Consider the following 13,563-nt stretch of genomic DNA (forward strand, 5'->3'; position numbering starts at 1 on the left):
TCCATGAGCAGGCACCCCCCCCCCGAAGTTGTCCATGGGCTGCAGTGTGAATACCTGCGCCAGCATGATGTCTCCGCAGAATGCAGGGAAATACGTGCTCCATCATGGATTCTTCCAAAATTTCTGTGGGCCGCAGGGCAGTCTCTGCTCTGGAGCCCAGAACCTTCTTCTCACAGAGGCACCCCTGCAGCCTCCCCGCCTCCAGCTAAAAAAACCTTGCCATGTAAACTCAAAACAATTTCTAACTGGAATTTGACCATTTTGACGCAAACAGCTCTGAATATTTTTCAAGCCAAATAGTTCAGAGACTGTAAAAAAGTTTTATTCTCCCCTCAGGCAGCCAAAATTTAACCAAGGCAGCTGTGAAAACAGGAAATAAAATGAAAAGAAAGTGCAGATGGTATTAAGATCAGTTTGCGTACCATTTATTATAAAGGTTTTGTGTAACTTTTTCATGCATGGTGAGACCTTTAGGAATTTAGTCACAGGAGGTCAGAAGAGGAGGAGGTGCTCCGTGAGCAGGCACCTCCCCGAAGGGATTGCAGCTCACGCTGGAGCAGGTACACCTCTGAAGGGAGTGCAGCCCATGGAGGACCCACACTGGAGCATAGGAAAAGAGTGAGAAGGAAAGAGTGGTAAAGAGAAACCACTATGTCATGACTCCAACCCCTTGCACTGCTTGTTGCCCAACTGGAGAGACTGAGTGTAACCTTTGGTGATAGAAACCTTTGGTGAGGGGAGAGGTGTCTGGAGTTGAGCCTGGGTGTGAAGCTGAGCCTGGGAAAGGGTGAAGGGTGATTGAAATGTTTGTCTTTTTTTGATTTCCCAATACCCAAACCAGTAATTGAATCCTTCTGCCAATTGGTAGTAAACTAAGTTAAATTCCCAAGTCTAATCTCTTTTGCCCGTGACAGCAATTGGTAAGTGATTTCTTGGGGGAGTAGGGAGCGAGCATCTCTGCTGGGGCTTGGCTGGTAGCCAGGGTCAACCCACCACAGTGATGCAGACAGATGAGGTATGCTCAGTACCCTGCCAAACGTTAGCACACTCTTGGAAAACACAATCTCTCTTTTAACTCCTTTTCCTACCTTGAATTTTCCAAGGAGCTTAAAATTGAAAAGAAAAGTTTTCAAAACAACACTCTCTTCCTTCAAAATACCTTTATTTCATTTCTTGATACAAGAATGGTAGCAGTTGGCTTGCCTAACTTTAGGGATGGCATTCAGCCTAACATAAACACAGAACATGGAGTATGAGTCATGTTGCCTAGAGGAGAAGGAAAGACAGGCTATATAACATCACCTAAATTACAATTCTATCTTCAAGCAACTGAAACCATTGCTGTACTGATAAGACTTTCATGGCCTGTAATGGGAATTCAGACTCCTGCCTAGGTTTTTCTGAATCGGATCCCAATCTTCTTTCGACTAGCTGATTCTTTTTTCCTTTCTCATTTTTCCCCCCTGTTTCAGCTTCAGGTTTCTTCTTATTTAATTTTACATTACTGATGTCTGAGAAGTAGCTTTTCCCTTCTTCTTTCCACTGAACTGTCTTTCCCTAATCCATTAGATCTCACAGTCATATTTCAAGAAGCTTTAATGGGACAGGGGTTAAGACTGGGCGGATAAGAGGTGTGAGCGTCCCTTCCCTTTTGGATAGAAATGGGTAAAACTTTTCTGCAGGTTCCTTTCCAAGCCTTAGAGGCATTCTCACCATGACGCCCATCTGCTCTGCGTCATAAAAGTTCACTTGCCCTTCCTCCAAGTCCAGCAGCACACCGATCACTGAATTACCCATCTGCTGCTTCGCAATCCTGTGGTCTCCTTTGCTAGAGAAAATCTCTCCCTGGGAGCTGTGCAGAGCCCAGAAGTCCTCCCCGGGAAGGGTCCCTTCCTCCTCCTCTCTCCCTTTCTCCCTCAACACCCCCAGCACCCAGTCCTGCTGCTGGCCCACCTCCACCTCCCAGTAGTGTTTCCCAGCTGCAAACCCTTCCTTCCCCAGCAGGACAGGGACTGTGGAGGGAGCGTTTGGGCCAGCAGGTTCAGACGTGTTGCTCTCCACATCTGGAGTCCCCGGCACCTGCAGCGCCAGGACTCGGCAGTCAGGATCCACAGTAATGGGAACTGGAGGGGAAAACGAGAATCATCCGATGAGCAGAGTGGCCCAGGGACCTCTCTCCCCGTGGGGCTATGTGTTGACATGTTTGAGGGTCTGAGTGGTCCTGGTGCGATTCAACAAAGAATTTAAGCATTCCCCAGGACAGGGCATGCAATCACTGATTGATGCACCTCAGAGCTGTCACAGCCATGTCCCCTTTCAGGGCGCAAGTCCACACGCTGTGCCATAAATCTCTTTTTCTCTTTTCCATACAGCCATCCATCCTCTCCAGAATTGTGTCCACATCCCACCCCACAGCTCGACACCTTTCAGCAACTCCTTCTCTCAGTCTTCCCAACAGCCACATCCCAGCTTCATTAGCCTGTTAACCAAGCCAGGCATATTCCTGTGACTCCAGCTAGTCGGTCTATCTCCAACTTCATGGCATTGTCATTTCAGGGTGGCTTGGACAGATGGCCACTGCATTTTCACACCCTTCCTCCTGCCAGCTTACCTGTGCAGCTCCGGGCTTCCCAGAAATCTACAGAAAGGAAATGGACATTACTGTATTATGTTTTAGTAGGGCAGTTAGATACTTCTCAGACTGAGAAGACTACTAATGTGCAATTATTGTCATTACTGTGATTCTGCATCAGTTTTGGCCTTTCTCCTCTTAAGCCACCAATACTAGCATTTTGTATAATCACTAGTATTTCTAAGCCACTTACCCAGCTCTGCTTTCAGTTGACCTGAAAAGGAAAGATATAGATATTCCAGTCAGTAACATTTGTTTGCTTTTCGTTTTTTGTTCCAGTTTTTCAAAATAGGACAACCCCCAAGCATGCAATACGAGGCTATTCCTCTCCATAGGTTGATCTTTGATTATATTACTTGGCTTCAAATCCAGGGATAACATAGACATGCTAACCTGAAGATTTGTCGTACTGTTTCTAAACTTGACAAGAATGTCATATTTACATAAAATGTGTTTTCTTACCAAAGCGTTTTTTGAGTTTGGACTTTGCTGAAAAGGAATAGCATAAATGAGTGATGTAGAAACTCAAGGCAAAAATGAAAAAACACTTGTGAGAGAGATATTAGAATTACATCACCAGTTGTTCCTTATGGGAACAGTGTGGGAGATTTCTGTCATTAAATTTGCAGGATAAAAGCAGTTACAGTTTTTTCTTAGTAATGTGAGAAGAGGGGAAGGAGAGAATGAGAAAGCTGAGCTGAGAGTTTTGGTTCTGTGAAATTTGCAGTTGTGTCCAGGTGAATCATGCTGCTTAGAGACATGGTTTAGTGGTGGACTTGGTAGTGTTAGGTTAACAGTTGGACTCAATGATCTTAAGGGCCTTTTCCAACTTAAATGATTCTATGAAACCACAAGGGAGAGAAGAAACCTAATGCAGAGTCCTGAGATGTGTAAGTGGACCGTAATCAGCGTCTAAGGCACAATGCATCCTGCACATGTAGGTAGAGAAGTAAATATGATTGGCCTTTTTGCCATGTAATTAACATGGCAAATAACAATTCGGAGAAGTCATTTTAAAGAAAAGTAAGCTAATTAAACATAGTAGCTTATTTTCACTGGGGCTGGACAGCATCTATTCTCAATGAATATTTTAAGAAAACGAGATTTACCTGCTTGATTTTTGGTTTTCTCTCCTTCTGAAAATTCAGCACATAGAATAAAAGAAATAATATTAATGGAGTACTTATTGGATATATACTGGAGGTTAAATGTTACTTAGTGGACTTTCACATTGCATTCTGTAAAGCCTTAAACTTGAGTCACTTCTGTGGGAAACACATCATTCCAACACGCTTTTTGTTAGTTCATTTTACAGCTAAGCATACACACACAAATTCTACAATACTTCAAGCCTTTCTTTTCTGGAAGAAAAAAAAAAAAAAGTAAATATCTCGGACTGTGCCTGGAGTTTTTCACATTGATTCAGCTGAGCCTTGCATTTCATTTTAAATGCTTAACCACATTAAAAAGTGCCATCAAACCCAGAACAAACAAACAAGCCAAGCCAGAAAAAAACCCCAAAGTGGGCATAACTTTAACACAAAGACAATTAAACACAATGAACAAGAAAAGCATCTTACCTAACATCGACTTCAGTCGTTTTTTTTTCTAGAAAAGACAGTACACAGATATCTGTATCAGCTCTTTGATAGAGCGGCTTAATGCACTCAACAACACCAATACACAAATTGCATAACCATATAGCAAGTGCATCCTTGGATTACACTGTCAACTGCTTTGAGTAAATCCAATTCAACAATTTAATGCATGAATGTATCACACTATTTCAACTTTATTATATTTAGAAAACTCATCAAGTTATTTAAAAACTCATTAAGCAGGGTGGGAACAAGACTTATAGGTATTGCTGGTAGAGGTCTTCTTTCAAAGCCTGTTTAAAACATGCCTTAACTGACTACATTTAAGAGGGCTATTCAGGTGCCTGGGCACCTAGTGCATTTGAGATGCCCTGGGGTATCTCAAGTGCCATGTAGGTGTCTCTAAAAGACCTAGGGTCTCCCATAGAAGCTCTGTTAGTTCAAATTGTATCTGACAGATACAATCAAAGATCAATGAGGTAACTGCTTCCTTCCAGGGTGGCAGCTAGGAAATAAATGGGATGACCAAGGACATCACAAATGCTCCAGGGCACCTGTATGTACAAAAGTGGATTGAGCCATAGGCATGCAAGCTCCCAGTGGAGATCCGTGAATAAAGTTCACAGGGTTTACAGGCAACTCAGCTGATGAAAGATAGGTCTGAATAGATGGGTCTGATGAAAGATAGGTCACTAGGGAGAGAAGGAGTGCTAGAAGCTTGCTAAGAGCTTTCCATCCAACAGCAGGGATTTGGTTTGAGTTTTCTAAAAGATCACTGCTGGCTCATGTTACTTCCTTGTAAACATCTGCAGTCTTCACTAGAGAATAGACCTTACGTGGGATATGATGTGTCATTGTCACTGTTTCCTTAACATTGAAAAGGGCTGCCACTCCCGCAATTACTGTACTGATAATCAACATTTGAATATTGTTTCCCTGAATTTACATCTTTGAGATCTCTGAACATCTTAGCATCATTTCAAATTCAAAGGACTTTTACCTTCTTCCATTTCCATCTTCACTTTCACTGAAAAATAAAGAAAATGAATCATAATGTTAATTATTCTTGTAAACTTCCCTTGTCATACAACAGTGTACTTTATGTACAAACAGAAATAAGTAGGGTTAAAATTTTAATTTAATTTAAGGTAATAAGCTTCCCAAGGCTTCTTGTTAGTCCAAAGAATTCTTATTTTTTATACCAAGACATGTCTCATTTCTAATGGCGTTCACAAAAAATGAGGTAGCATTCCGAGACACCCAGTCCTTCCTAGGTGAGTCTTGCCCAGCCATAGCCTAACTGAGGTTCAGAGACCAGGAATAAATCCCTTCTGGTCCCATGGATATGTGTATCCTCAACTGCCAAACCTGGTCAGGGAACAGAACCAGATGTGCCTCAGAATAAAATTATTCATGCAATTCATTTGTCCCTGCTATGGTTATCGCATGGGTCAATTAGTACTCTCCCAAACAATAAGCAGGTAAGCATCTAGGTGACAACATGAGCTGAGGGCCATTCCCGATAGATGGTTTTAACTGTAAATACTCTGTCCTGGTGAGCAAGAAAGTTCAGCAAAATCCACATGAGCTATGCCATGTCCCCCCACCCCACTGCAGTGGTGTTGGACTAGATGATCTTTAAAGATCCCTTCCAACTCAAACCATCCTATGATTCTATGACAACTGGTCCGTTTTATTTTCAAGTACAGACATAGGTGGTGAGTACCAAACAGATGTATTCAAAGAGTAAGCTGCTTTCAGAGTCTTGAGATGGCCTTAGGTAGGATCCTTGAATTGCTCTTGACTGTTTGCTTAATTCATTTAGTTCTTCCTAGTCTAAGGAATCCAAGGAATGCTTCTGATCAATTAATTAACTCTTGAACAATTGCAAACAAACCTTGAATGTGTACGACATGGTAGAGTATGTCAGTCAGCATATAATAATGGCTAGAGCTTAATGAAAGAAGGAAACAGATTCTGTTTATAAAACACAAATGAAAAAAACTCATACTGGAACTTATTACATTGTGCTGTGCAAAAGTAAAATTAAAAACTACAAAACATTTGGATGCAAATAAACCTTCCAACTTACGAATTGTTATAATCTTCATATTCATCTTGCTCATTACTTACCCGATCTAACTGTTTTCTTGTGGTTACCTGGTTAAAAAAAGAGCAAAAAAACCTTTTTTGCATGTTTTTGTAGAGTAATACTGACAGAAATCAGCTCTCTGATTTGTCATTTAGGTTCTAGTGTCATTGACAACACTATGGAGTTATGTCCCCAATAATTATAGAAAGGGAACTACATGCGTAGTTTAGGTCACAGAGCTCCTCTTGTCAGACTTAAAGCCATCTGAGGTACGGACATGCAATTTGCCTTCCTCTTTGTTCAGACCATGTACTTTCCCACCCCTTTTTTGTTCCATTTCCTGAATTTGGTCATTAAACAATCACTGGTGATTTTGCTTGTGAGCTTTTGTTACAGTCATGGATTTCAATATGAACTGTTTTGATATTTCTGTATGTTGACTGAAATAACATACAAAGAAATACTTACTTCTCAGCTTAGAAAATACAGTGGAAATTAGGACCATGCTAAGACATAAAATTACGAGGAAGATAATCAGCCATTTTGAAATGGAGGGAAAGAAAATATCTGTAAAAATGACCAAAAGGAGTTATATTCTATTAATGATTAAAACATAATGACAGTTATATCTTAGGATACAGTCAATACGTCTGAGGAGATGGTGAATTTGTATTTTACTTGAAGTTTCCTAGTAAAGTTGCTGAAGAAGAGATCTAGCCCTCCCCAACAGGACTAATCCAGGGAGATTCTTTCTCTGGGTATCAGATTCAGAATTATGAAAGATATGTCAGGGAGAGGTAGACAGGTTTCCACAGTTCATGAGTCACGAGAAAGGCAGCAATACCAGCTCTCAGTTTTTTTCACAGATGTGTTGCGTTTCATACTAAACTGAGCAGATGATGGAAGAAACCATCACCACTGGACAAGAGAGACACGTTCACCCTTGTTTAATTTGATTTAATGAACGTCTGATTCATCCTGCCGAGTATAGTGTGTAAGCCAAGAAGGAGAATAAGATTTAAGATATTCCCCACATTGGATTTTTCCTGTTTCCTCTTTCCAGGTGTTTCCACACTCAATGTTCTGGGATTTCTTGATGCCACCCCGAAAGGGACTTCCCTCACACACTTCTTCAAGAGCTTTACACTGCACTTTAGTTCCCATTTCAGACCTAGACACTGGCTTTGTGGTGCTGAAGTTCTTTTTGGGGTCCAGCCCTATGAGGCTTGTTTCAGACTACCTGATGCTTGTCTATATACCTAGCAAAAAGAAATGTGTAAAGTTCTACAGAGTACAGGGAGGCATGACATTATCCACACCACGATCACACAGTAATGCACATATTAAAAAGAAGGAAGGTAAAAACATAGACTAAAAACATGTGTGAGCTGTTGGAATTATCACTTTAACTCTTGTGACCATAACTCTTGTTTTCAGCAATGCTCTGTGAAACCCGTCAGCACACATCTTATTAAATGGCCTCGTAACCTGTTTCTGGATAATGCAAGCTTTTAGAGTGCTTGACCATTGCTAAGAAAATATGTAATTTTTTTATGTGCATACACTTATATTCTTAATCTGTTTTAATTCAGCTCTGACAAGTTGACTGCCTTTGAACACAGATTTGTGTAAATTTGTGTAAATTTGAACACAGAAAGTCTTGATACTACCTGACCACTTTTTAAGAGGAAAACCTGATTTACTGGATACTGTCAAAGGCTGTGCAGTCAACTAGAAATAAACGTGGAAGAAGACTGCAGTTCTCATGAACTTTTTTCCAACACTGATTCTGGAAATACATCTTCAGGCCAGCTCATGACATAAAAATTGGACCCATGCCATTTAGACAGTGTCTTTTTAATCTTACAAGCAGGTGACTACAGAGCTCACCCACCTGAGATCAGGACTCGGGACTCGCTCGTTGTATTTAGCAGATTGTTGACTATCCTGCAGGAGACTTCCATGTCAGAGCCCGGTTTTAGGTTCATGGAAGTTACAACGCTGTATAGACCTGCAGGCATCATTGTCATCTTTGTGGTTGATACTTCCTTCCGGACCTGTCCTTGGCCATCCAGCCAAATCACCTCGGGTTTAGGAAACCATCCAACTGCGTGGCAGGTGAGGCCAATGCCCTGCTTCATGTGACTCCTCAGGAAAATGGAAGGCACACCACCTCTAGCTAAGAAAAAGAACACGTATTCTCCATTTCAACCAGTACTGAGAATGGGAAATTGTCTGGCTTATCTTGAATTCAACACTTCTTTTTTTATATGTGTATTTGTATGGAAATACATAGAAAGACTTTTCTGAATTTAAACTGTGACAGAGACCGAGGCCCTGAAGTTTCTTAATGGTCAGCAATTCAGAGTCTATCAGATTGAGAATAAGGAACAATTTAATGGAAATTACAGCAAACAGAGCTAGCTGGGGATGGCTACTCTGGAATGAAGTTGCCAGTGGAACTTCCCAGAATTTTGTAAAAAAAGAAAAAAAGAAACCCATATCCTTGCAATGATTAACGGGTTACAGGAAGCCTCTGAACAACTAGTGCAATCTGTCCGTGAGAGCAGAATGTGTTAGTGTCTCAGGCTAATCATTTCAAGTAAAACTGTTACTGACATGGTATGCATCTGGTCTATGGTTCAAAAAAATTGTATTGTTTATACTCAGGATTTCCGAAGACTAAATTACAGTGTTACTTAGATGTTAAATCTTTGCTTCATCTGGAGTTTTAAAGCTAAGAGGACATCTTCAGCAGAATCTGGCTGCAATATGAGATGCCACAATACCTATCTAGCGGAAATTGGTTCCTGTGTAGCAGGGAAAGCATGGAGGAACACTGTCTACTTCCAAACCGACTACATTAACTGAAGCAACCCATGAAGATGTTATCTATTAACATACTGAAATAGAAATAGGAGCAATGAAGTCCTACCCACTGCTTTGTTCTCCTGCTGTGGGCAAGCAGCAATGTAAGTGGCGAGGTATTGGGATGGGACCAATTGATTATGCTGACCACAGAGAAACTCTGGACAATCAGCTCAGTCATGGTTGATTGCACAGTAGAAATCTAAATTCAACTTTACATTGATCAGCTGAATAATTGCAGGGTTCCCTGAACTTTCTGACTGGGCTTTCATTGAGTATGAAGGGAGATTGTACTCTCAGGTCACACACAGCTGCTTGTGTTCGGTTACCTAAATACAGGTATCTCAAACTAGGACTAAAACTTACCTCAAATATTGGATATAGCCATTAATTTAGAGAAAACTGACTCAAATCAAACACAGCCCTCCATGAAGACAGTTTATGTGTCAAATTATATTAAAATTATATTATAATTCCCTCAGTCAGTGATGGATATACTTGTGTCTGTTCAGCTCCATCTTTAAATAAAAAGAGAGAGAATTGCCACTAACCTGCCACTTGCAGTTCAATCAACACATCATGGTATGTGCCATTGAAAGAGACCACACAAGTGTATGATCCTTTGTCAGAGCTCCTGACATTCTTCAAGTGCAGAGACATGTTGCCAGCTCTAAATTCACTGTGGAAGAATTCTGTTCTGCCTTGAAATCTCTCATCTTGTTTCTCCATTTTATTCTTTCCATCATATCTGCTCACAGTTATTTTTTGAGACAGCTCATGAAATATCCACTGGACAGAGAATACCTCAGGAATGTTATCTGCTACAACGTGGCAGGGCAGAACCACACTTTCTCCGATGACTCCAATGATGGAACTATTAGGAGGAGAGCTAATAAGTTGACCTGGGTAAAAATAAAATAGCAGTTGTTTCTGTTTGTCCATATCACATTTTTCACAGCATTACATCAGGCAACCAATAGAACCAATATCACTGTCAATAGGAGAGGAATCCAGAAGAAAACTAAAAAAATGACATGGCAGATTACTTAGATGAGTAATGTTCACATTATGTGAGGCTCATGGAGTTTATCCTTCCGTACTTTGAACACTAACTTAAGCAATTTCGTGGCCATTAAGTGATGGCTATTGAGAAGTCATGGAAAATGGGTGAACACTGAGAAGTCCATAAAAGGTCAAACACAGGGTGCAGGATCTATCGAACAAAAAAGTAAAGGTGGGATTCAATTGCCCAAACATTGGTACCTAGTATCATTTGAAATGTCATTAGGGTATGCAAGACATCCTGATGGTGCTGGTAGATGTGGCATACGACCTCCAGCAGATCTGCATTCATGTGAAGGAGCAGCTGGAGAGCAGACCAGAATATAGCAGTGCCTAGAAGGACACTAGATATTCATGTGTTGGCACCTGAATGACATATATGATGATTTGGTTATCTACATCTGAGCTAGATGTCCTAGGTTCCCTTTGCAATGAATGGGGAGAAACAGGCAGCCTCAGACATCAGCCATTGTTAAAGGGCAAACGACTCTCTCTTCTAGATCTTTTCTTTTGTCCTGGTTTTAACTGGGATAGAGTTAATTTTCTTTCTTGTAGCTGGTATAGAGCTGTTTTTGAGTTAGGTATGAGAAGAATGTTGATAACTGATGTTTTCAGTTGATGCTAAGTAACATTTAGTCTAAAGTCAAGGATTTTTCAGCATCTCATGCCCAGCCAATAAGAAGGCTGGAGGGGCACAAGAAGTTGGCATGGGACACAGCCAGGGCACCTGACCAAAGTGGCCAAAGGGGTATTCCATACCATGTGATGTCATGCCTAGTATATAAACTGGGGAGAGCAGGGGCGGGAGGGTGGATCACTGCTCAGGAACTAACTGGGCATCTGTTGGCAACTGGTGAGCAATTGCATTGCGCATCACTTGTTTTGTATATTCCAATTCTTTTATTATTATTATTATTATTATTATTATTATTATTATTATTATTATTATTGTAATTTTATTATTGTTGTTATTATTTTCTTCCTTTCTGTCCTATTAAACTGTTCTTATGTCAACCCACAAGTTTTACTTTTTTTTCCTGATTCTCTCACCCATCCCACTGGGTGGGGGGGGGAGTGTGTGAGTGGCTGCGTGGTGCTTAATTGCTGGCTGGGGTTAAACCAGGACACTGGTAAAATGAGGCTGGTGTGTCCAGGTTGGGCTTACTTGAGGTTTGCTCTCATGGGGAAGGGCTGTGTGTTGGGAGCCTTGGTGATGCTATACTGAAGTCAGATGTGCAGTTTTCAGATTTCTAAAGATACATGAGATGAATCCCACCCACAATATATGTCTTTGAAAGGGAGTAAAAGGGAAAACCAGGACATTTTATAGCAGCCATTCTCATTTCAGTTCCAAGGAGGATACCAGAATGGAAAGAAGGCTCTTGGAAATAACAAAATAAATAGCAACCAACATGGACTTGCAAAGAAGTCGTATCACAGCAACTTGACTTTTTTCTACAGCAAGTTAAAAATCTACCATGAAACATGTAGGAAATATTTAATATTAAATATAATGTCACTTCATATGCTGTAGGGGATTGCATCTGATCAAGCCCCAAGAGCCCCAGTCTATGCTGATCTTCTGTCACATTTAACAGGAAATCTCAGATACGCTAAAGCATTTAGAATTGCACTAGGCGTCTGTGGTTAGGCACTGAATAACTCACAGGGAGCAGGATTCAGGTCCAGAACTGGGAACCTAAAAACAGATGTCCAGGCTTCCTAATCATCAAGAGGACTAAAAGCAAAACTTCCACCTTTGAATAAACAGAGACATGCCACTGACCTGCCGCTTCCAGTTCAACCGTTGACTTGACTACATTCCTACTGTAGTCAATGGAGATCTAGCCAATAGTCTGTTCAGTTCATTCTACAGCAGGCAGTGAGTCTTTTCATGGGGTGGGATAGAGTTCCTTGAACATCCTGTCTTTGATGCCCTGAGATACTATAGGCACAGGATTGGCAAACGTGACACAGGCTACATGGTAGGTCTGTTCTATATTGGAACATCAAGAAGCAAGAAGACCCTACAGCATCTGAAATACCAGTAGATGCCAATGCAGGAGCCTCTGAATATTACCCTAGATGCTAAGCTTGCATGCAGACACCTGCCTCTAGGAAGCTAAACGTAAACAGCTAAATCCACGAGCCAAATCCAAAACCTTGGGCACAATTCAGTTGGCTACACCTAGGTGTCTAGTGCTGAGTTACCTTGGAGCTTCCCAGCTGCCCTCCATTCACCAGTCTAGAGGGTTCTAAGTGTCCGGCAGCCCTATCATATCTTCCAGCCTATGCAGATGTCCCAGGTACCCTAACACGTATCAGACAGCACCAGGGTCTTATCTGGTGTTTTAATTTGATGTTTTATGTCGTCTAAGTTAAAAAGAAAAAAGATGTGTACTCATTATTTTTGACTTTGACATTTCTATGAACCTAGGCAGAAATAAGCTGTTTTATTAAAATATATTCAAAATGGAACTATCTTTACCTGTAATGAGGCATGATCTGCGTTGAAAAGTCAGTATGTGAATAGCTGTCAACCACCAAAAGGGGGAACCCATCAATATCCAGGCTTCCTAATCATCCACAGGACCAAAAGCAAAGCTTCCAGCTGAAATTCCCGTATGACTCCTTCAGTCTCTTCACATGTTCAATGCAAAATAGCAAGCGTAATTGCAGAGATAGAATGATAGGAAAAAATATGAATGAATTTACAGATAATGGGTTTGATGCTGTCAAAGGCAAAGAGGATTGCAGGACATCTTTTCCTTACTCATCTCCCTGTCAAGTTTAACTATGTAAATGGTGCAAAAGAAATATAGCCTTTGCTTCCTCTATATTTACCTTTGTCTTCCAGAAACTCTTTATTATGTTCACTGGCATTCTTTTTCCTTTCAGTGAGGAGTTTAAAGCATTTCTTCTTGTCTTTTGATATTAGCAGGCTAGTCTTTTTTTTTTTTTTTTTTTTTTTTTTTTTTTTCTCCTGCCTTTTGTATAGTAAAAAAACTGCAAACAACTTCATGGATAAATTCCCAGGAGCAATGTTACTATACTGATCTCTCTGTTGACTTACACCAGCATTTTAAAAAGAAACTTGTGATTTAACAAATATGACTCCTCCAACTTCCTCCCAAGATCTTTGCTTTCAACTCACTGCTGAACTAATCCATACTCACAGCATACTCACAGTAAAGGTATGTAACTCAAACTGACTAGTGAGCTGAAAGGGCACAACACAACTTAATTATAGATATAAGAGCTCCTCATTTCCTCTGATTTTCTGTGTTTTCTCTCACATCTCCAATCACAGA

General features: G+C 40.8%; 1 protein-coding gene across 1 annotated transcript; it reads right to left on the reverse strand.

Moving 5' to 3' along the window:
* Window positions 1-1,578: 1,578 nt before the first annotated feature.
* Window positions 1,579-12,813, reverse strand: LOC115337772 (butyrophilin subfamily 3 member A2-like). The gene is made up of 12 exons (XM_041121755.1): window positions 12,741-12,813; window positions 9,742-10,092; window positions 8,217-8,501; window positions 6,791-6,889; window positions 6,364-6,390; window positions 5,231-5,257; window positions 4,213-4,239; window positions 3,742-3,768; window positions 3,095-3,121; window positions 2,826-2,846; window positions 2,612-2,638; window positions 1,579-2,123 (listed from the first exon to the last, which is right to left on the reverse strand). Exons 1-12 carry the CDS (start codon window positions 12,811-12,813, stop codon window positions 1,579-1,581), a joined length of 1,536 nt encoding a protein of 511 aa, XP_040977689.1.
* Window positions 12,814-13,563: the final 750 nt, after the last annotated feature.

This window comes from Aquila chrysaetos, unplaced genomic scaffold (assembly GCF_900496995.4).
Source record: "Aquila chrysaetos chrysaetos unplaced genomic scaffold, bAquChr1.4, whole genome shotgun sequence".
Taxonomy (NCBI): domain Eukaryota; kingdom Metazoa; phylum Chordata; class Aves; order Accipitriformes; family Accipitridae; genus Aquila; species Aquila chrysaetos.

Excerpts from the sequence above, each read along its gene's own strand:
- LOC115337772 (XM_041121755.1), bottom strand. The coding sequence starts at position 12,813 with ATGGGTTCCCCCTTTTGGTGGTTGACAGCTATTCACATACTGACTTTT. Across the intron at positions 3,769-4,212 it reads ACGACTGAAGTCGATGTTAG|AAGGAGAGAAAACCAAAAAT; the intron begins GTAAGATGCTTT and ends CTGAATTTTCAG. Across the intron at positions 2,639-2,825 it reads TCAACTGAAAGCAGAGCTGG|ATTTCTGGGAAGCCCGGAGC; the intron begins GTAAGTGGCTTA and ends TCCTTTCTGTAG.